We start from the raw sequence: 24,123 nt of genomic DNA on the forward strand, positions 1-24,123 counted from the left end.
GGTTGTAAAAAGAAAAAAAGAAAAAAGAAAAACAAACTAATGTTACACACAACAGCATGGAAAATCTCACACATATGGGGTTGAGTGAAAAAAGCCAGATATATATATATATATATATATATATATATATATATATATACACTCATACAGGCTGTAGGAGTCCATTTACGTGAAGTTTACAAGTAGACAAAATGCACCTACAGTGTTAGAAGCCAGGAAAGTGGTTTCTATTGTTAGGAGCATGGAGAGAATTTTGAGATGCTCTAAATGTTTGTTTCTAGATCTGGGTGCTGGTTTTGTGGGTATGTTTGCTTTGTGAACATCCACTAAACTACATAGTTATGATTGGTGCAAATTTCTATACATAAACTTTATGATGTAATAAAATTTACAAAATAGCACAGTTCCTCCTTCCTCCCACCCTACTTCCTGGGAATAATGAATTAAATTGTAACTCCCTCAGAAGCTCCCCACACTTAAATGCAAAAAAAACCTCATGACTCCCATAGATAGTTATGCATCTAGCTCTAATTTATTGAGCTTTTGGAATGTGCTAGGTTTTAAAGTCCAATATTTAGGTTACCTCATTTAATTTTAAGGGCCCAATAATGCAGGTATTATTACTTTTCAGATAAGAAAACTGAAGTGTGAAGAGGTCAGATAAAAAGCAACTGAGATAATCGTCTAACTCCAAAGTTCATATTTTTACAACTCTCCTGCCTTTCTATGCTTACTCTCCGAGGCCTCCTTATACGTGATTCCTCATGCTTTACGGAGTGTTAATGTTAATGCTCCCCATAGTTTTATGTTTATCATCTCTCTAACCTCTAGATCTATATTGTCCTATATGGCAGCTAGCAACAACATATGGTGCCTGCAACAGAGCAATTTAGTTTTAAACTTTATTTAATTGTGGTGAATTTAAATGTTAAAACAAGCAGTGTAAAATATTCTCTACTAAACACAATCTTACTGTTTTGGTAGGATTATTTTCCACTTACTTCATTTTAACCAATGAAAATTTGGTGTCTGAATTAACATGGGCTCTAAGGGTAAAATTACACCATTTTCAGAAGACAGTACAAAATAACAAAAAATAATGTAGTATAGGAGTTGCTTCGTGGCTCGTGGCTTAAGGATCTGGTGTTGTCACTGCTGTGGCTCTGACTACAGCTGTAGCTTATGTTCGATCCCTGGTCTGGGAACTTCCCCATACCATGGGTATGGCCAAAAAAAATAATGTAGTGTAGTTCATTGTTTCTATAATGATTACATGTTTAAAAGATAATACTTTGTATATATTTGATCAAATTAAATGTATTATGGAATTAAGATTACCTGAGTTTTTTTTTAACTTCTTAAAATGTGGCTAATAGAAAAATTTTAATTACACCTGTCTTCAATTACATTTTTATTGCTCCAGATGATACACTTAACAGAATAGAAAAATGTACAAGTGGAAAGATGCTGTAATTTGCATCTATAGACTGTTAAGAGCAGATTTAACTCTGATTTAAGTTAGAGGAATATTGTTAGCATATTCAGGACAGTTATAAACATGCTTATTTATTTATTTATTTATTTATTTATTTATTTATTTTGCCTTTTAGGGTCGCACCCGCAGCATATGGAGTTCCCAGGCTCCGGGTCCAATCGGAGCTGTAGCTGCCCACCTACGCCACAGCCACAGCAATGCAGGATCCGAGCCATGTCTGCAACCCACACCACAGCTCATGGCAACACTGGATCCTTAGCCCACTGAGCAAGGCCAGGGATTGAACCTGCATCCTCATGGATGCTAGTCAGATTCATTAACCACTGAGCCACAAAGGGAACTCCTAAACATGCTTCTTTTAATCAAAATGTTTTACTACACAGAGTATGATATCAGAATTTTATTTAAATTGGTAAAATAGTTTGCTTATTGGGCTAAAATGGTGAGGGATTACACTTTAGAAGGCATTGAATGGTGAGTTCAAAATTTTATTCTGCATTAAAGAGGACATTTGATGGCCAACTTTGCCCTTCCTAAGAGGTCACAACTGATGGCTGGTGGAATTTTTTCTCAAATTAGAATTAATTATCTTTCCCCATGAGCCTTTCCAGCTCAGAGGTCAGGGGACAACTACGTCCTAGCTCAGTCTCCCAGAAGCATGTGCATGAGTAGAAGTTCATGATGAATCTCCATGATCTCTTCCGACACCTACATCTTTCCCAAATCTGCCATTCCAGAGGCTTATCTAGAGCAGTTGCATCGCTGGCATTCTTTAGGGTGATATGGGATGTGTTGTAAATGATCAAATAGCCAATCAACTAATGAGAAGTGGGTGTGTCTAAGAATTGCCTGAGAAATTGCCATCTGGGAGGTCTCTTTCATTAGCTTGACTTAAAGGGAAGGAGAAGGGAGGAAATGCAGGGGACCATAGTAGGTTTCCAGAAACCAGCCTTCTTCTGGATTTCCAGTGGTCAAAGGTTTAATAAAGTAGTTTTCAAGTAGATCAATTTCTATGACCAAATGTCTCATAGCTGAGTTGTAGTTACAAGTGGTTTTGCATCTAGGGGCTTTCCCTTGATTTCTGGAAAGTAACAGTGCCCACACCCAACCCCCATGATCATAGAATTTCTCTGTTTAGAGCTCTTAGTTCATATTTCATCAACATATTTAGCCAGATTCCCAGGATGGGCTAGACATTTTCTTTTCTTTTCTCTTTTTTTCTTTTCTTTTCTTTTTTTGGACGTGACTGTGACACACAGCATGTGGAAGTCCTAGGGCCAGGGATCGAACCCATGCCACAGCAGTGGGCTGAACATTTTCTACTCTAGGAAGCCACACTCTCAAAGTTAGCCTGGGATTCTCTGTAATAGGGTGAGGTTTTCAAGGAAAAGTAAATAATTATGGCTCCTTCATATTAATTTTGCTCTCCTCCTCCTGCTCCTTGAATTCAAGAAATAAACATATAGATGGAACTTGGGGAAACAAAACAGTCACTAGAAATTTAACTAGCTTGTTTCCACCAATATTCAGGCCATACCCCCAGTGAACTGAGATGCCTGAATCATGTTAAGTTGCAGTTGGTGGTCTGAGTACTTGAGTGGTTCTAGAAATGATAGTCAACATTTCCTTGTTGGTGTATAAATATAGGTATTTTGTAATCCCAAGAAGGCATAGCTATAGTCCTGGCCGAAGGTATGCATCAATCCACAATAATTTTTATTTCTATTTCTCTCTACAATGTTAAATCAGTAACATAGGCTGGTGGCAGTGGCTCTCCAAGTTGTGATATTGTGCATATACTGACATTTGCTCTTATCCCAAAGGTTTCATTATCCAGTGGGATACTGAAAACCTACTCTGTGAATAAAAGGATAAGTACAAGCTAGGTGTATCCTCTGGCCATCTCTTTGCAGTATTTTCATGTGCCAAGCATCGGGTTAAACCACCATAAATCAAATCAATAAATCAGATTCAGGAAAAAGCAGCAATACTATGTTTATGAACTGCGCATTTCAGCTGATTGTTTAAGATATAGACCGGCTCATACTTTTTAAGTCAGAACAGAAATCCTCCTGGCCTTCACATTGATACCGATTAGTAGTAAAGAGTATCGGTGTTATTAATAAGCCCGTTTCCCAACTGCCAGTTCCTCCCCTGCTCAGCACATGTTAAGACTATTTTCCAAACTTTGACTGTAGTCACCCTTCATCCAGAATATCCTGTTTGTCGATTGTTCCTTAGACTCAACTTAGGAATAGGCTGACATTTATGGTGGCAACCTGCCAGCTGGTCTCATCTGGCCATTCCCACTGTGTCATGGCTCTCAGCCCACTTCTGAGCCACTTTGCTGGGATTGGTGATTCCTGTGTTAAAACTGGCATCAACCCTTCCATTTAAAGGATTTTTAGCCCTTCATCCAAAAGCTCTTAGCATACCCTGCCCTCCTGCTTATTCTGCCTGTGTCCAGTCTGGTCAGAGTCATGGAGCTATGAAGCTTCTTGAGTGTCTTCCTGTGAAACATTCAAAGAAAATTCTAGAAGCTAGATGTGGTGTCTGAAATGGGTCTGGAACACACTGTCACACTGAATGTAGGCTATTGCTGCTGGGTTAAGAGATTTCCCATCCTGACTGAGTCCAGTAAAATAATAGAAATAACTTTTATTTGCCCACCTTCCCAGGCCTTTAGTTTTAGCCAATCATTTACCACCTCTTGGCAATTTAAAACATGAATAGATAATTAGACTCTGATCCAAAATAAAAACCTTCAGTGAGGCATGGATTTATAGTTATGATGAGCTTTCCTGTCACAGACAATCTTGATAGGAGAAGAACTTTTATTTTATTTATTTTTTATTTTTAAATGATTTTTATTTTTTCCATTATAGCTGGTTTACAGTGTTCTATCAATTTTCTACTGTACAGCAAGGTGACCAAGTCACACATACATATATACATTCTTTTTCTCACATTATCATGTTCCATCATAAGTGACCAGACGTAGTTCCCAGTACTATACAGCAGGATCTCAATGCTTATCCATTCCAAAGGCAATCATTTGCATCTGTTAACCCCCAATTTTAATTTTATTTATTTATTTATTTTTGCTTTTTAGGGCCACAGCCACAGCAACGCCAGACCTGAGCTGTGTCTGCAACCTACACCACAGCTCACGGCAACACCAGATCCTTAACCCACTAAGCAAGGCCAGGGATCGAACCTGCAACATCATGGTTCCTAGTTGGGTTCGTTAACCACTGAGCCATGACGGGGACTCCTGTTAACCCCCAATTTTTAAATGGACCAAACAATGACCTGTACTCACCTCTGCCCACATGTTCATAGTTCATGTTGCACTCTTCTCTCGATTTTATTTATTTATTTATTTCTATTTCCCCAATACATTATTACTTTTTTTCTACTGTACAGCATGGTGACCCAGTTACACATACATTATAGATTCTTTTTTCTCACATTATCATGCTCCATCATAAGTAACTAGACATATCGCAGCACTATTCACAATAGCCAAGACACGGAAACAACCCAAACGTCCATTGACAGATGATTGGATTAGGAAGATGTGGTATATATACACAGTGGAATACTGCTAAGCCATTAAAAAGAACAAAATAATGCCATTTGCAGCAACATGGATGGAACGAGAGACTCTCATACTGAGTGAAGTAAGTCAGAAAGAGAAAGACAAACACCATATGATATCACTTATATCTGGAATCTAATATATGACACAAATGAACCTTTCCACAGAAAAGAAAATCGTGGACTTTGAAAATAGACTTGTGGTTGCCAAGGGGGAGGGGGAGGGAGTGGGATGGATTGTGAGCTTGGGGTTAATAGATGCAGACTATTGCCTTTGGAATGGATTAGCAATGAGATTCTCTCTCTTTTTTTAAGACATTTTAGTCTGATGTAATTTTAGACCTATAGAAAGGTTGCAAGAATAGTACCAAGAATCCCCAAATACCTTTCACTCAGGTTCCCCAAATGTTATCATTTTAGTGCAGCTCTGGTGGTTGTGGAGGCTTAGGTTGGATCCCCGCCTGGCACAGCAGGTTAAGGATCAGGCATTGATTAATTATGTTTAGGAAGGCTTTTTCTTTTCATCTTATAGCACATTTTCCTATAATTCCATTCAGTACATTTAGGTCACAGCTCTGGCTCAGATTCAGTCCCTGGCCCAGGAACTTCCATATGGTGTGACCATAAAAAAAAAGAAAGAAAAAGAAAAAACACCTCTCTCTCTACATATATGTATACACACATATATAATTATATATAATATATGTGATTATATACAATTATATATGATTTTAATAATATACATGGTATCATAAAAATCATATACAATTATATGTAATTTTTTCTGAACTACTTAATAAAGTGCAATCATGATGTACCCTTCACCCCTAAATATTTCACTGTGTATTTCTGGGAGGTACTTTATTAGTCTCCTATCACTATTTCATTTTTTATTTTTCTCACTTTTATTTTTAATCAGGAATATTAAGCTGACCCACATGATTTTCAAGGCCTCCAATAATTCATTATCCTACTAATCTCCAGTCTATATAGAAAAATAAACAGACATAGATGTCTTAGCTGTGTTACTTGATCCACAGAAGTGCTAGGGGTTGCCTCAATCTTTATTACAGGCTCTCTACATAATTTTTATAAGGTGAATCTCTTCTTATGCTTAATGATTCATGGATTAAGATTAACCTCTGCTTTCCTTTCTGTTTTTGTTTGCACCACACTTTTGGGTCATTTGTTTATTTACTTTTCTATTTTATAGCTGCACCTGCAGCATATGGAGGTTCCCAGGCCAGGGATTAGATCTGAGCCACAGTTGCCACCTACACTGTAGCCATGGCAACACTGCATCCTTAAACCCACTGCACTGGGCCAGGGACTTCACCCACAGTTTCTCAGTGACCCGAACATCTGCGGTCAGATTCTTAACTCACTGCTGCTATGGCAGGAAACTTCAATATATTCTTTAAGGATCCTGCTGTCACTGGTGTGGCTGGGTTGCTGCTGTGGTGGCGTTCAATACCTGACCCAGGAACTTTCATATGCCTTGGGTATAGCCAAAAAAAAAAAAAAAGATAAAGAAGTGCTAAAAAAATTATATGTGACTCTATCCTTTTACTATATTTTAAATACTTCCTTTTGATTTCTTTTTTGTTCAATTTTTCTATTTTTAGTATGGTTTTTGTGTTCTTCTCCCCTTCGAAGACTAGTAACTTCTTTTTGGCTGTGCCTGAGGCATAGGGAAATTCCCAGGCCAGGGATCAAATGCATACCGCAACAATAACCAGAGCCACAGCAGTGACAATGCCAGATCCTTAAACCACTGAGCCATCAGGGAACTCCCATTAGTAAGTATTTTTTTTGTCTTTTTTTTTTTTTTTTTTTTTTTTTTTTTAGGGCTGCACCGACGGCATATGGAGGTTCCCAGGTTAGGGGTCCAATCGGAGCTGTTGCTACCGGCCTACGCCAGAGCACCAGCAACGCCAGATCTGAGCCACATCTGCAACCTACACCACAGCTCACGGCAACACCGGATCCTTAACCCACTGAGCAAGGCCAGGGATTGAACCCTCCACCTTATGGTTCCTAGTCAGATTCATTTCAGCTGTGCTGCAACGGGAACTCCAGTAACTATTTTTAAAAGCTCTGAGAAGTACTCTTAAGTGATGAAACTGTTCCTAAAAGTTTACTTGTCGTTTCTCAAAAAGCTATAAATTCTTAAGCCTCTATGTTTCCAAATTTTCACTGTTAGTCCATTGGCCCTATGAAACATTTTTTTAAGATTATATCCAATATGCTTTCCAACTGTTACTTATAGTCCTTGAAATAAACGGCTTTCAAAACCATGTTACCAATTCTTGGAGTTCCCAGTTGTGTGGTGCAGTAGAAATAAATCCAACTAGTATCCAGAATGCAGGTTCCATCCCTGATCTCGTTCAGTGGACAGGGGATATGGTATTGCTGTGAGCTGTGGTACAGGTCACAGACCCGGCTCGGATCCTGTGTTGCTGTGGCTGTGGCACAGGCTGGCAGCTGTACCTCCAATTCAACCCCTAGCCTGGGAACTTCCATGTGCCATGGGTGTGGCCCTAAAAAGCAACAAACAAACAAAACAAACAAATAAACAAAAACCCAACTATGTTACCAATTCTTATCTGCTACATTCAGGTTACTATTTACCTTGAAGAATTCAAATGTACCCTGTTTATTCTTTTTTTCTTTGACTGCTTATATTCTTTTTTTTTCTTTTTTTTTTTTTTTTTGCCTTTTCAAGGGCCGCTCCTGCGGCACATGGAGATTCCCAGGCTAGGGGTTGAATCGGAGCCATAGCCACCGGCCTACACCAGAGCCACAGCAACGCGGGATCCGAGCCTCGTCTGCGACCTACACCACAGCTCACGGCAACGCCAGATCCTCAACCCACTGAGCAAGGCCAGGGATCGAACCCGCAACATCATGTTTCCTAGTTGGATTCGTTAACCACTGCGCCACGACGGGAACTCCTGTCTGCTTATATTCTTGTTTTCGGTTCTTCTAGTTGCCTAACATTAATGTGGATGGCTTTTATTTTGCTCTCTTGATGTTTCCTTGAAAAACTGTTAACATCTTCCTAGAGCTTGAGCTGGAGAGTTCAATGAAGCAAGTAAGTTTTAAAAGCCCAGCGACTCAGAAAGATGAGTAAGTAGGTGGAGAAAGAATGTAGGCTGCAGGTTGTCCAAACCAGATTTTCCATCTCTGCCTGGTTTCTCTAGGTTTGTCAAGTCTGCAGAATCGGGGACCAGTCTCCCTTATCTGTCTTCACTGAAGACAAATCATCACCTGTGTCAACCTGTCTCCTTCAGGTTCTCATGGCTGTGACTGGGGATTGTTCTCAGTGAGGTGGGGGTCATCATCTTAGGAATGTGTTTCCTGATTGACAGTCCTGGTATTCGGTGCCACCAGCACCAGAGGCAACCTCCCCAAGAGTTACTGACTCCATGTCTCTGATGATAGGGGTAACTTTCCAGTCTCCTCCCCATCCCCTAATGGGGCCCTGGGGGTCAGACAGCTTTTCTTCTCTTTCTTTTGCTCCCTGCTCATTTCTCCAGGTCTCATGCCTTAAAATAAAGATACAGGAAGTTCCTGTCATGGCACAGTGGAAATGAATCCAACTAGTATCCATGAGGATGCAGGTTCGATCCCTGGCCTCACTCAGTGTTGCATGAGCTCTGGTGTAGGTCAGAGTGGCTTGGATCCCCTGTTGCTGTGGCGTAGGCTGTCAGCTACAGCTACTATTCAAACCCTAGCCTGGGAACCTCCATATGCCACGAGTGTGGCCCTAAAAAGGAAAAAAAAAAAAAAGGAGCTACAGTGTCTTTCCTAAGAAACCTGGGCAACTTTTACACCCTCTGGAATTTTAGCTATGTATTTACGGGCTATGTGGATTTTATTTTTTTTGTGTCTTTTTTGCCATTTTCTTGGGCCGCTCTCGCGACATATGGAGGTTCCCAGGCTAGGGGTCCAATCGGAGCTGTAGCCACCGCCCTACGCCAGAGCCACAGCAGCAACGCTGGATCTGAGCCGCGTCTGCAACCTACACCACAGCTCATGGAAACGCCGGATCGTTAACCCACTGAGCAAGGCCAGGGATCGAACCCGCAACCTCATGGTTCCTAGTCGGGTTCGTTAACCACTGCACCACGACAGGAACTCCTATGTGGATTTTAAAAGTAACTTCCATTTGAATTGTTATTTATTGCACAAGTCTGAATAATTACATGTTTTTAAAGCCCTTCTGCCAACTGGTTATCTAAGAGGGGCCTGTGGCTCAATTTTCATTCATGGTAACTCCATCTTTAGCAGATGTACCTTGGATTCCTAGACTGGCCTAAAACTGACTTGGTGAGCCTCACATGTATTATCCTGGATGGAAAACTGCTTAGTAGAAAAGCAGAATTAGACTGGGTGTTAGGATGGGTCACTGGCCACCATGAGCACATTCCTTAATCACTGTGATCTTCATTTCCTCCTCTAGAAGATGAAAAGACCATCATTGGGGCTGCCTGCTACGGCACAGGGTTTTGTGAGGAATAAGTGAGATGATACATGGGAAGAAAACAGTCCAGGAAGCACAAAGTGCTCTATGGGAACAAGCTTGCTCTGCTCCTTTTCCCTGAAATGGGAGGAGCAGATGTGTCCTCTTCACAGACTTTACTCTCCTGAATAAGAGGAAATGTTTCAGCTAAAATAAATAGGCATTCTGTTCCACCCTTCTCATTCACTGATTCAACACAACAGTTAACACAACTCACTCCTTTTATGAAGCTCAAGTTCATGGGCAATATACAAGCTCAAAAGCAAAATCAATGATGGACGTTATTAAGAAAAGTGGGAGAGGAGTTCCCTGGTGGCCTAGAGGGTTAAGGATCTGGCATTGTCACCACTGTGGTGCGGGTTTGATCCCTGGCCCTGGGACTTCTACATGCCACAGGCTAAGCCAAAATAAATAAATAGATAGATAGATAATAAAAATAAAATGAGAGAAAGAGCCAAATCCAAATGAAAGGTTGTTGTTCAATGGGTGCGAAGCTTCCATGATGCAGGATGAATAAGTTCTAGAGACTTGCCTTCCCACACAGTGTCTATAGTTAACAATACTGTATTGTGCACTTGAAAAATTCATTAAAAGGGTAAATATCTAAATACAGAATTATTAGGTGTATGCCTGAAACTAATGTAATATTATATGTCAAGTATACTTCAATAAATAAGAATAAAATAAAATTTATTTCAGCAAAATGGGGGGGGGAGTAGGTAGATCTCATGGTAAGCATTCTTATCACAAAAAAGGGAGGACAGTGTGACACTTTCTTTTTTTTAGAATTCTTTTTATTATTATTATTATTTTTTTATATAATTTTTTTATTTTCCCACTGTACAGCAAGGAGGTCAGGTTATCCTTACATGTATACATTACAATTACATTTTTTTCCCCCACCCTTTCTTCTGTTGCAACATGAGTATCTAGACAAAGTTCTCAATGCTATTCAGCAGGATCTCCTTGTAAATCTATTCTAAGTTGTGTCTGATAAACCCAAGCTCCCGATCCCTCCCACTCCCTCCCCCTCCCATCAGGCAGCCACAAGTCTCTTCTCCAAGTCCATGAGTTTCTTTTCTGAGGAGATGTTCATTTGTGCTGGATATTAGATTCCAGTTATAAGTGATATCATATGGTATTTGTCTTTGTCTTTCTGGCTCATCTCACTCAGTATGCGATTCTCTAGCTCCATCCATGTTGCTGCAAATGGCATGATGTCATTCTTTGTTATGGCTGAGTAGTATTCCATTGTGTATATATACCACATCTTCCGAATCCAATCATCTGTTGATGGACATTTGGGTTGTTTCCATGTCCTGGCTATTGTGAAGAGTGCTGCAATGAACATGCGGGTGCATGTGTCTCTTTTAAGTAGAGTTTTGTCCGGATAGATGCCCAAGAGTGGGATTGTGGGGTCATATGGAAGTTCTATGGATAGATTTCTAAGGTATCTCCAAACTGTTCTCCATAGTGGCTGTACCAGTTTACATTCCCACCAACAGTGCAGGAAGGTTCCCTTTTCTCCACAGCCCCTCCAGCACTTGTTATTTGTGGATTTATTAATGATGGCCATTCTGACTGGTGTGAGGTGATATCTCATGGTAGTTTTTATTTGCATTTCTCTTATAACCAGCCATGTTGAGCATTTTTTCATGTGTTTGCTGGCCATCTGTATATCTTCTTTGGAGAAATGTCTATTCAGGTCTTTTTGCCCATTTTTCCATTGATTGATTGGCTTTTTTGCTGTTGGGTTGTATAAGTTGTTTATATATTCTAGAGATTAAGCCCTTGTCGGTTGCATCATTTGAAACTATTTTCTCCCATTCTGCAAGTTGTCTTTTTGTTTTCTTTTGGGTTTCCTTTGCTGTGCAAAAGCTTTTCAGTTTGATGAGGTCCCATGGGTTTATTTCTCCTCTAATTTCTATTGCTTTGGGAGACTGACCTGAGAAAATATTCATGATGTTGATGTCAGAGAGTGTTTTGCCTATGTTTTCTTCTAGGAGTTTGATGGTGTCCTGTCTTATATTTAAGTCTTTCAGCCATTTGGAGTTTATTTTTGTGCATGGTGTGAGAGTGTGTTCTAGTTTCATTGCTTTGCATGCAGCTGTCCAGGTTTCCCAGCAATACTTGCTGAAAAGACTTTCTTTTTCCCATTTGATGTTCTTGCCTCCCTTGTCAAAGATTAATTGACCATAGGTGTCAGGGTTTATTTCCGGATTCTCTATTCTGTTCCATTGGTCTGTCTGTCTGTTTTGATACCAGTACCACACTGTTTTGATGACTGTGGCTTTGTAGTATTTCTTGAAGTCTGGGAGAGTTATGCCTCCTGCTTGGTTTTTGTTTCTCAGGATTGCTTTGGCGATTCTGGGTCTTTTGTGGTTCCATATAAATGTTTGGATTGTTTGTTCTAGTTCTGTGAAAAATGTCCTGGGTAATTTGATAGGGATTGCATTGAATCTGTAGATTGCTTTGGGTAGTATGGCCATTTTTACAATATTGATTTTCCCAATCCAGGAACATGGAATATCTTTCCATTTCTTTACATCTTCTTTGATTTCTTTGATTAAAGTTTTATAGTTCTCGGCATATAGGTCCTTTACCTCCTTGGTCAGGTGTATTCCGAGGTATTTGATTTTGTGAGGTGCAATTTTAAAAGGTATCGTATTTTTGTATTCCTTTTCTAATATTTCATTGCTGGTATACAGAAATGCAACTGACTTCTGAATGTTCATCTTATAGCCTGCTACTTTGCTGAATTTATTAATCAGTTCAAGTAGTTTTGGGGTTGAGTCCTTAGGGTTTTCTATGTATAGTATCATGTCATCTGCATACAGTGACAGTTTGATCTCTTCTCTTCCTATATGGATGCCTTTTATTTCTTTCGTTTGTCTAATTGCTGTGGCTAGGACTTCCAAAACTATGTTGAAGAGCAGTGGTGAGAGTGGGCATCCCTGTCTTGTTCCAGATTGGAGTGAGAAGGCTTTCAGTTTTTCCCCATTGAGTATTATATTTGCTGTGGGTTTATCCTAAATGGCTTTGATCATATTCAGGAATGTTCCCTCTATACCCACTTTGGCGAGAGTCTTGATCATGAATGGATGTTGGACTTTGTCAAATGCTTTTTCTGCGTCTATTGAGATGATCATATGATTTTTGACTTTCTTTTTGTTAATGTGGTGTATGATGCTGATTGATTTGCGTATGTTGAAGCATCCTTGTGAACCTGGGATGAACCCAACCTGGTCATGGTGTATAATTTTTTTGGTATGTTGTTGGATTCGGTTGGCTAAGATTTTGTTGAGAATTGTTGCATCTATATTCATCAATGATATTGGGTGATAGTTTTCTTTTTTGGTGGTATCTCTGTCTGGTTTTGGAATGAGGGTGATGGTGGCATCATAGAATGTCTTTGGGAGTATTCCTTCTTCTTCAACCTTTTGAAAGAGTTTAAGGAGGATGGGCACCAATTCCTCTTTATATGTTTGATAAAATTCACCTGTGAAGCCATCTGGTCCTGGACTTTTATTTGTAGGGAGTGATTTTATGACCTCTTCAATTTCATTTCTAGTGATTGTTCTGTTCAGTTGCTCTGTTTCTACTTGATTCAGTTTTGGCAGGCTGTAAGATTCTAGAAAATTGTCCATTTCTTCCCGATTGTCAAACTTGTTGCCGTATATTTGTTCATAGTATTCTCTTATGGTTTTTTGTATTTCTGCTGTATCCGTTGTGATTTCTCCTTTTTCATTTATAATTTTGTTTATTTGGGTTCTTTCTCTCCTCTTTTTAGTGAGTCTGGCCAGGGGTTTGTCAATTTTGTTTACCTTTTCAAAGAACCAGCTCTTGGTTTTATTAATTTTCTCTATTGTTTTTTGAGTCTCTATTTTATTGATTTCTTCTTTGATCTTTATAATTTCCTTCCTTCTGCTGACTTTAGGACTTTTTTGTTCTTCTTTTTCTAATTCATTTAGGTGGAGGGTTAAGTTGTCCATTTGGGATCTTTCTTCCTTTTTGAGAAAGGCCTGTATTGCTATAAATTTCCCTCTGAGCACTGCTTTCGCAGCATCCCATAGATTTTGAGCGGTTGTGTCTTCATTATCATTTGTTTCAAGGTAGTTTTTAATTTCCTTCTTGATTTCCTCATTGACCCATTGGTTTTTTAGTAGCATGTTGTTTAGTCTCCATGTAGTAGGTTTTTTCTCTTTCCTTTTCCCATGGTTGATTTCTAATTTCATGGCATTGTGGTCAGAGAAGATACTTGAGATAATTTCTATGCTCCTAAATTTATTGAGGTTAGCTTTGTGTCCCAATATGTGGTCGATTCTTGAGAATGTTCCATGAGCATTTGAGAAGAATGTGTATTCTGCTTTTTTTGGATGTAGTGTCCTGAAGATATCAATGAAGTCTAATTTTTCTATTGTTTCCTGTAGGATCTCTGTTGCTTTATTGGTTTTCTGTCTAGAGGATCTGTCCATTGATGTGAGGGGGGTATTAAGGTCTCCTACTATGATTGTATTCTCATCAATATCTCCCTTTAAGTCTGTTAATATTTGTTTTATGTATCTGGGTGCTCCTATATTTGAGGCATATATGTTGACGATAGTAACATCCTCTCCTTGGATGGATCCCTTAATCATTAAGTAGTGTCCTTCTTTGTCTTTCTTTATGTCTTTTGTTTTAAAGTCTATTTTGTCTGATATGAGTGTTGCAACTCCTACTTTTCTGTCATGTCTATTGGCGTGAAATATTTTTCCCCACCCTTTCACTTTCAATCTATATGCATCTTTTGTCCTAAGGTGAGTTTCTTGTAGGCAGCATATTGAAGGTTTTTGCCTTTTTATCCACTCAGCCACTCTATGTCTTTTGATTGGGGCATTCAGTCCATTGACATTTAAGGTGATAATTGATAGATGATTATTTACTGCCATTTTGAACCTTGTGTTCCAGTTGATTCTATGGTTTTCCAGTCTTCCTTTCTTTTTTTTGGTTGGATGGTCTCCTGTTATTAGCTGCTTGAGTGTATTTTTTTTTTCACTTTTTGCAAATGCAATATTTGGTTTTGGCCTGTGGTTGCCCTGTTTTTTAAGTATGCTAACCCCTTCCCATAATTGTGTGTTTTAGCCTGATGGTCCTGTAAGTTCAAACACTTCATTACTATATTAAAATTAAGAAGAGAAACATACAAACAAACAAACAAAAAGGGTTATTTACTTCCTAACATCCCTTGCCCACATTTTATGGTTTTGATGACTCTTTTTAATTTTTTTCTTTTTAATTTTATTTTTTTTGAAGCTTGTTCATGATTAAATCTGTATGCTGGCTTATTTGAATGACTGCTCTCTGATTGCGGTTTCCTCAGTTCTAGTTCTTCCTGTTCTTCTTCTTCTTTTTTTTTCTTTTCTTTTTTCTTCCCTTTCCTTCCTTTCTTTTTGGTTTAGAGAAGCCCTTTCAATATTTCCTTTAACCTGGGTTTTGTGTTGCTATATTCTTTAAGTTTTTGTTTGTTGGAAAAAAATTTTTATTTCCCCTTCTATTTTAAATGTTATTCTTGCTGGATAGAGTATTCTAGGTTGCATATTTTTTCCCTTTAGCACTTTAAATATCTCTTGCCATTCCCTCCTGGCCTGTAGTGTTTCTGTAGAGAAATCAGCTGATAATCTTATGGGGGTTCCCTTGTAGGAAACATTCTGTTTTTCTCTTGCTGCCTTTAGGATCCTCTCTTTATCACTAACTTTTGCCATTTTTATTATGATGTGTCTTGCTGTGGGTCTATTTGGGTTCAGTTTGTTTGGGGCCCTCTGTGCTTCCTGTATCTTGAACCCAGTATCCTTTAGATTTGGGAAGTTTCCAGCGATAATTTCTTCAAATATATTTTCCATTCCTTTATCTTTTTCTACTCCTTCTGGAATTCCTATTATGTGTAGAATGGCCCGCTTTATGTTATCCCATAGGTCTCTTATATTGCTTTCCAGTTTTTTGATTCGGTTTTCTGTCTGCTGACCTGATTGGGTGATTTCCATTATTCTATCTTCCATATCACTGATTCGTTCTTCTGCATTATTCAATCTGGTTTTTACCGCCCTTAGTTCAGTTTGCATCTCTGCAAATGAATGTTCTAGTTTTTCTTGGCTCCTCCTTATATTTTCTAGTTCCTTTCTGAGGGTATCTGCATCACTGTTCATATCTTCTCTTAATTCCTTCAGTATTTTCACTATTTCTCTTTTGAACTCCAGGTCTGTCAGACTGCAGAGATCTGTTTCCTTGTTGACTGTTTTAGGTGAGTTCTCCTGTTGGTTTGACTGGGGGTGGTTTATCTGCTTCTTCATCTTGCTTGTTGTTTTCTTTCTCCTGCGGGAGTTGTACTCTCCGTTATCAGGCAGTGTTTGCCTTGTCACTGCCGTGGAATATTTCCTGAGGGCTGGCGTTGTTGGTCAATCTTTTTTGAGGCAGTGTGGCTTTTCTGGAGTGTTGATGGGGCTAACAGTGTTTCTTTGAAGCAAAGGAGGACTTCCTGAGGGCAGACAGGACTGGGAGGTCCACACCACGATGGTAGCAGATTTCACTTGGTCATGCAGAGCTTGCTCTGGTGTTTTTAGGCTGTGGGGTTCTTGCAGGGGGTTGGCGGTGTTGGGCAGCTGTTCCTCAGGAGTGCAGCACCCCCTGGGGGCTGGAGCAGCTATCTGGGTCACTGAGAACCTAAGAGGCTCTTCCCTAGGGCAGCCCAACTCAGAAGGATGGCCTGAGAATGTAGGCGGAACTTTTCACAGTCTGGCCAAGCTTGTTGCAGCTTTTCTGAGCTGCAAGGGCTCCTCCAGGGGGCTGGTGGTGCTGAGCAGCTATTCCGCAGGAGTGGGGCACTCCCTGAGGGCTTGGGCGGGCAGGGCCGCTGAAAACCGAAGAGGCTCCTCCCCAGGGCAGCCAGACTCAGAAAGACCATCTGAGATCTTTTCCCGGCTCGGCCAAGCTTGTTGCAGCTTTTCTGGGTGGCGGGGGGTCCTGCCTGGAGCTGGCAGTCCTATGCAGCTGATCCACTAGGTCTCGGCACCCCCTGGGGGCTTGGGAAGGTAGCAGGGCCACTGGAAACCCAAGAGGCTCCTCCCCAGGGTAACCCGACTCAGAAAGACCATCTGAGATCTTTTCCCGGCTAGGCCAACCTTGTTGCAGCTTTTCTGGGCTGCAGGGTGTCCTGCCTGGAGCTGGCAGTCGTATGCAGCTGATCCACTAGTTCTCGGCACCCCCTGGGGGCTTGGGCGGGTAGCAGGGCCACTGAAAACCCAAGAAGCTCCTCTCCGGGGCAGCCCAAATCAGAAAAACCGTCCAAGAATTAGGTAGATCTATTCATGGCCTGGCTAGGCTTGTTCTAGCTTTTCTGGGCTGCAGGCCTTTTCTCGGGGGCTGGTGGTGTTTGGTGCTGCTCTGCGGAAGTGTAGCCCCTCAAAGGGCAAGCAGGCCTGTGCAGGGACAGCCCCTGCGGTGGTAGGCTACAGGCAATTGTTGAGGTCAGCCCTCCCGGATGGCAGGCAGCCCCAGGTTCGGCGAGAGCGTAGGGGGTGGTGGGGGTGGGGGAGGGGATTCACTGGGAAGCACAGCTTTCTGCTAGCTAGCGGGCCTGTAAGCTTGCTGTGGCGTGGGGAGTATTCTATGGGGACCCACCACTTCTCTCCCCTCCCCAGCACGGGCGCAGACCAGGCTCTTCTCCCATGTTCCCTCTGATGCGGCTTTCCACTTCCCCGCCCCTAGAGTATTGCTCCCTTCCTCTGCGACAGCTTTGTTTTCTAGTCTCCCAAGCAGTCTCCACTCCACCCCTCCCCCCCAGCCTGTTCTCGGGGACTAACCTCTGGAGCCGGGGTCTCGAGGTCTCGGTGCCCAGCCCCCACCCAGGCGTCACCCGCCCCTTTCCCGGGGACTAACCTCTGGAGCCGAGGACTCGGTGCCCAGCCCCCACCCAGGCATCTCAATTTTTGGTGACTGTGCCCGTAGTTCAGATGGTCTGTTTGGTTCTTGATCAGCTTTTCAGTACTCCAACTTACTGCTACACTCTTCTCTGCATTTGGAGATTCCTCCGGTTCGTTTGATCTTTCCCCCAAGTAGGTGACTTTCCAGGGTGCGGGATCCCTTTCTCCTCCTCAGTTCCCTTTCGGGAGCACCTGTCCCGCTCAGATTCACCTTCTCTCACTCTCCTCTTTTCTCCCGTTCTGCCCAGTAATGTCACAAACATCTTGCCGTTATTGGAGTTTAGGTTCCTCTGCCAGCGATTGGTTGCTGTTCTGTGTGAGTCATTTATTCTGTAGATGTGCTTTTTTTGTTGTGTTTGTGGGAGAGGGTGAGCGTATCCCCCTACTCCTCTGCCATCTTGTCCTCTCTCCCAGTGTGACACTTTCTGAGGTGACAGATATGTTTAGTACTCAACTGTGGTGATGTTTTCACAGGTGTATGCATATGTCCAAACTCACCAAATTATACACATTAAACAGGTACAGTATTTTTCTTTGAATAGCAATTATACATCAATAAAATTGTTTTTTTTTTAAAAAAGAGAAGTGGGAAAAAAGACCCAGAAAAGGACCAGATGGAAGAGGCATAACAGCTTCTACTTAAATATTGTGGTCAGGAAGGACCCATTTTTACTTATTCTGGAGAATTAAAATCTTAATTAAAATTGCCTTCTAAGAGCATAACGCTTGAATTTTCCAAGAAACCATCATATACTTTTTTCTTTCTGCATTTTGTAACCACTTTTTAAGGCACTCAGTCTATATATGATCTAGATTTGAGAAGTAGCCAGAAGGAATCTGAGACCTGACTAGACAAAATTGAAAAACTGCAGAGGTACTTACCCATTTCCTGTCTGGTGCTGCCCACACCTGTGCCATAGGTCTCTAAAACATCCTTTACTGTCCTCATGGATTCATCGTACTTAGCTGCCAGGCCAAGGAAGTTATAAGAACCCATGTTGATGACATCTTTAATGATTCTTCCAGTAGACCTGCAGAGAGAAGGACAGGTGAACATACAGAGCTTTCTCATGTGACATCATCCTAGTGTCCCATAAAAGCCTCTCAAAGAGACCTTCAGTTTGGCCCAAATTGTTCTGCATTGTTATCACAAAATTATTTGCCCTTGAGGGAGAGTAACCCCATAATAAAGCTGGGCAGAGCATTGGAAAATGGTATCAGGACCACGGAGTATGACTCAGCCCTGCTTTTCCTTAGGTGCTTGCTTTTGTGATACACTGGTTTAAATTTCAGCAAGAATTTTCCAAATGAGAAAGAGCCATGGTCATCAGTGTCTCCTTCAGCAAGAAGTAGGAGGTTACAATTTGTCGATAAAGCTGAAAAGAACTCTTCTGTAGCCTCACCTCCTGGCACAGATTGCTCTTTAATTTCAATACAAACGAGCTACCCATGGTAACTTAATTACTCTGACTTTCCCCACTGACATCATGAGGGCTTTGCCAAGGGCCAAATGATGGAGTACCAGCTGTGCCATGCTTTGTTTTTTTCAGATCTCTAATCTGGTGCCCATGCTAGAATTTCCTTGAAAGAATTTGTTTTCAATCAAGCCCCTCCAGGTGGCTGCCTCACCTAAATGTCCAGTTGTAGTCATCTGACACCCTCTCCATCACATCAAACAGAGCCCCCGGGTTACTGCAGATGGGCCGGTTCCAGTTGTCTCTAATTCTCATGTAAAGATTCCGTGTATAAAAATTCTCAAAGTTTTGATACAGCGGCACAAAATCCTGTTATAACAGAGGTAGAAGTTTATCTTTGGTCCCTTGCTTTTTGTAGTTCATTTGCAATCTGATGCTCAAAGACCTGGAGGAGCTATGAAAATATTCCACCTGAGATATTTTGAGCAAGGGTCTGTGGGTAGGTGGACAGGTGAGGTCGACAAATAACTCTGTGAGCCTCCAGCTCCCGGTAACTTTTTTAAAGGGGGAAGTAAAACATGTGGCAAATCAAGGTGACAAAGATGACAGCCAGTACAATATAGGTCCAGGTCCCCAAATGAGTACTGGAGACAATAAATCCCTGTGAACTCTATCTGAAGGGTAACAAAATGCGTCTGTGCCTAAAGCAGTGTATTTGGAAAAAAAAAATTGGTTGGATGATAATTAGGTCTTAACTTTTTTGACCCCACTCATCTTTTTAGAAAGGTCACTGAGCTTGCATGGTTGGCTCTGTTGGCATAACTGTTGGCAGATGACTAAGGGCTTAGAAATCAAGCTGAAGATCTCTCAACATGTATTCTGATTCACGTGAACCACTGAGAACTCAAGGGCTGGACACCTGTTGTTGCAGGGCTAGGTGTTCATAAGGAAGTAAAGACAATATATCCATTGCTAAAAAAAAAAAAAAAAACCCACCAATTTAGAAGCATGTCCCTTCTTATTTGATTTAACCACATTCCCATTCAGTAACAAATAGCATCATGGATTTGTAGAGAGAGAAAGAATCATTATCAAACAGTTTTTCTTTTGTGTCTTCACTGACAATTCTCGCCTAATATTTCATTTTATATTATTATTTCCTTTTGAGAAACAACTGTTTCTTTTACCCAAGGCTGAGCTCAGAATAATTATAAAATATATCTGTGTTTTCTTTTTTGTTGGATAGGATCATTGTATTATATTATTGTGAGCCACACGGGAAGTCCAGGGTCACTATATTATAAACAGTTCTTTGAAGTATGAGAAACACAAAGTAAAGATGGCGACATTTAATTTTCCTAGTAAGAAATTAGAGGGAGATTGAATAAAGGTGGCAGGATCAGTGCCTGTATGGATTCTACTGAAAGTCCTATGAAATGACAAAAAAAAAACCCAGATATTTAAAAAACAAAATAGGAGTTCCCACTGTGGCTCAGCGTAACAAACCCCACCTCATCCATGAGGATGCAGGTTCAATCCCTGGCCTTGCTCAATGGCTTAAGGATCTGGCATTGGTGTGAGCTGTGGTGTAGGTCACAGATGTGGCTTGAATCCCATGTTGCTGTGGCCATGACACAGGCTGACCTCTAGTCTGGGAACTTCCATATACCTTGGGTTCAGCCCTAAAAAGCCAAAAAAAAAAAAAAAGTGAGCACACATCAGCACTATTTCAGGAAAACTAGTACAATAAAGAGGCACCAAATACAATAAGCAGAACTAACATTTAACAAAAATACTTAATACAGCAAACAGAAAAATAATTTCAAAAATATATAGGTGACATGTTTAGAAAGACACAAAAAACAATCCATCCTTTAAAAAAATTAAAAAGTTCAAAAGCATAATGGACAGAGCTGAGAAGTAAATTAATAAATCAGCACAGTAAGGTGACTATCTTTCCAGGACATAATGAAAAAACAGAGACAAGAATATATGAAAAAAATAAAAAGTCAAGAGATATGAAGGACAGATTCAGAAGCTCTGGCATCTCTAAAAGGATTTGCAAGATTGAAGGAAGGAGAAGGAGGAGGTGAGATGGAAGAGGGAATAAAGAAGAAGGATGAGGGGAAAGTCCCAGAGAGGAAGAAAGGTATGGCCCCTAAAGTGGTCTGTCAGGTCCTGAATAGAGCAAATAAGGAAAAACCTACACCAAGCTATGTCCTGGTTACATTTCAGAATGATAAAGAGAAGAATCACAAAAGTCTTCAGAGATGGGAGAAAGGCAGTTCATAGAACAGGGAATAAGAATTAGATTGTTTCAGACTTTTCTTAGGTGACAGGGGTGTAAAAGACTATGAGGGAACATTATTTTGAACTTAAAATCCAATGTTCAGCCAAGCCTGCCATCAAGTCAGAAATTTAAATAAAAACATTCCAGTTTATGAAAGGAGCCATGAGTTTAACTCCCACGGGTCTTTTCAGTAATAACTGAGCATGCACTTCAATAAGACAACGAAATAGCTATGGAGGAAGACAGATGCCAGAAAAAAATAGTGAAGGAAGAGACTGATGAAATATGGTTTAGCCCAAGCAGGTTTTGTTTGTTTGTTTGTTTGTCTTTTTAGAGAAAGACAAACTTCCGTATGTCCTGCGGCATATGGAAGTTCCCAGGCTAAGGATAGAATCGGAGCTGCAGCTGCTGAGCTGTGCCACAGCCACAGCCATGCCAGATCCAGTAGCATCTGCGACCTACAGCACAGCTCAGAGCAATGCTGGATCCTTAACTCACTGAACAAGGCAAGGGATCGAACCCTCACCTTCATGGTCACTAACTGGGTTTGTTACCACTGATCAATGACACCAACTCCCCAAGTAGTTTTATATATGTAATATAAAGAAACAGAAACTAAAAATTTATAAATAAATGACAATTTTGAGAATGAGTATTGTGAAAAGTGAAACTTTATTAAATTCTTGTCCTGATTAGGGGATGACTCTACTTACTAAATAATGGTAGCTAAATTCTAAATATACATGTTAAATATCCATTAAAGAGTAAGGGATATACTGTATGTAACAGTGACGAGGAAAATGCAGAACAAAGAAAACTCAATCAAATGTACCAAAAATATGAAAGGAGAAATATTTAAAATTAAAAATAAATGAAAGGAGTTCCCATCGTGGTGCAGCAGAAACAAATCCGACTAGGAACCATGAGCTTGTGGGTTCGATCCCTGGCTTTGCTTAGCAGGTTAAAGATCCAGCCTTGCCGTGAGTTGTGGTGTAGGTCGCAGACACGGCTTGGATCTGACCTGACATTGCTGTGGCTGTGGTATAGTATAGACCAGCAGCTGTAGCTCTGATTAGACCCCTAGACTGGGACCCTCCACATGCCTCGGGTGTGGCTCTAAAAAGCAAAAAAAAAAAAAAAAAAAAAAAAAAACCACAGAAATCGTGAGTGTAAAATATAAGGATGGTAGGAATAAGCTTGAACAAATTTGTAATTAAATCGCTTTAACCATTTGAAATTGCTGTTTGACTATTTTTGACCTTTAAAAACAATGATTTCAGGTAGTTCAAGTCAGTAATTGTTCTTAGCTCATGTTATTAAAACATAGAAACTTTCATATTTGTCTTAAAAGTAAATCCATATGTTTCTAATGAGAGAAAAACATTCCTAAAAATAAAAAAGATGGAAATACAAATGACTATTGAAGAAAAAGCAGATATATAAATGTTAATATCAGGCAAAATAAAGTATGATAAAAAGGAAAAAAATCTACCAAGACTATAAAAGCCATTGGTGTATATGACTGTTACCCTGAAATAAATAAGAAAAACCTGAAGAACCCACAGCCACAGTAGAAAGCACATTTCTCAGAAATTATAGGTTTGAAGAGACAAAAAATAAGTCTAGAGGATTCAAATGACATAATTAGTTTGCAATAGACCTAAAAGGCAATATGGTTTTTCATGGCATATGTGGAAAATTACAAGAAATTCCGATTCTAAGAAGCTGTAACAATTAAGGAGAGAAGTCATTAAAGCAGTAGCATTTGAAATTCAAATATGAAAATATCAATAGCTTTCATATATGCCATTAACAACTAATTTGAATGTTGGACGGGGAAAAGGTAGTATTCAAATAGCACCACCCTCAAAAAATTGTACCATATAATAATCACAAGAGGAAACAATAAGATTTTAGAATAAGGAAAATTATAACATTTTATTAAAGGACAAAAGAAATATCTAAATAAATGGAAAGACATTTCACCTTTCTGAATGAGAAAATATAATATTATTAAGATGCCAAATTTTCCAAAATTGACCTGTAATATGTATCGATTTAATACATTTCCAATAAAAATAGCAACAGTTCTCATTTTTAAATTCACCTGGCTGGACTTCCCGTCGTGGCACCGTGGTAAACGAATCCGACTAAGAACCATGAGGTTGCGGGTTCGATTCCTGCCCTTGCTCAGTGGGTTAAAGATTCGGTGTTGCCGTGAGCTGTGGTGTAGGTCACAGACGCGGCTCGGATACGGCATTGCCGTGGCTCTGGTGTAGGCCAGCAGCAACAGCTCTGATTCGACCCCTAGCCTGGGAACCTCCATACGCCGCGGGAGCGGCCCAAGAAATGCCAAAAAGACAAAAATAAATAAATAAATAAATAAATAAGTAAATTCACCTGGTAAGCTAATTCTAAAAACTTACAGATTCACATAACAGAATTGACAGATTGACCACTATTTCAAATAAGTGGGTAAATTTTTTTTGAACTCTCCAATGAATGGTATCGAGACAATTAAAACATTTCTTTAAAAAAGTAGTCCTCCTACTTCACAAAACACATAGAAATAAATTCTAGATGGATTTGTAGATTAAACATATAAATACTCCAAATCATAAAAGTACTGAATGGAATTATTGGAACATTTGTTATAACTATAAGATGAAAATAAAAAGCCTTTCTAAACATGATTAACCAAAGAGAAAAAAACAGCAAAAATAGAAATAATAACAACAAAGTAAACATAAAAGAAGTGCTTGATATATGTGACTTAAAATTTAAACATATATATATGGCTAGATATAACAGAGAAAAAAATTAAAAGCCTTGAAACAGAATTG

General features: G+C 40.0%; 1 protein-coding gene across 1 annotated transcript in view; it reads right to left on the bottom strand.

Moving 5' to 3' along the window:
• The window catches only part of SPTLC3 (serine palmitoyltransferase long chain base subunit 3), a 139,828-nt gene that overhangs the window by 82,867 nt on the left and 32,838 nt on the right, over nucleotides 1-24,123 (bottom strand). The window contains exons 3-4 of the mRNA XM_047771673.1: nucleotides 19,205-19,359; nucleotides 18,458-18,606 (exon numbers count right to left, since the gene is read on the bottom strand). Of these exons, the coding sequence (XP_047627629.1) occupies nucleotides 18,458-18,606; nucleotides 19,205-19,359 (304 nt within the window). The remainder of the gene's footprint in view (nucleotides 1-18,457; nucleotides 18,607-19,204; nucleotides 19,360-24,123) is intronic.

The sequence above is a fragment of the Phacochoerus africanus genome, chromosome 3 (assembly GCF_016906955.1).
Source record: "Phacochoerus africanus isolate WHEZ1 chromosome 3, ROS_Pafr_v1, whole genome shotgun sequence".
Classification (NCBI taxonomy): Eukaryota; Metazoa; Chordata; class Mammalia; order Artiodactyla; family Suidae; genus Phacochoerus; species Phacochoerus africanus.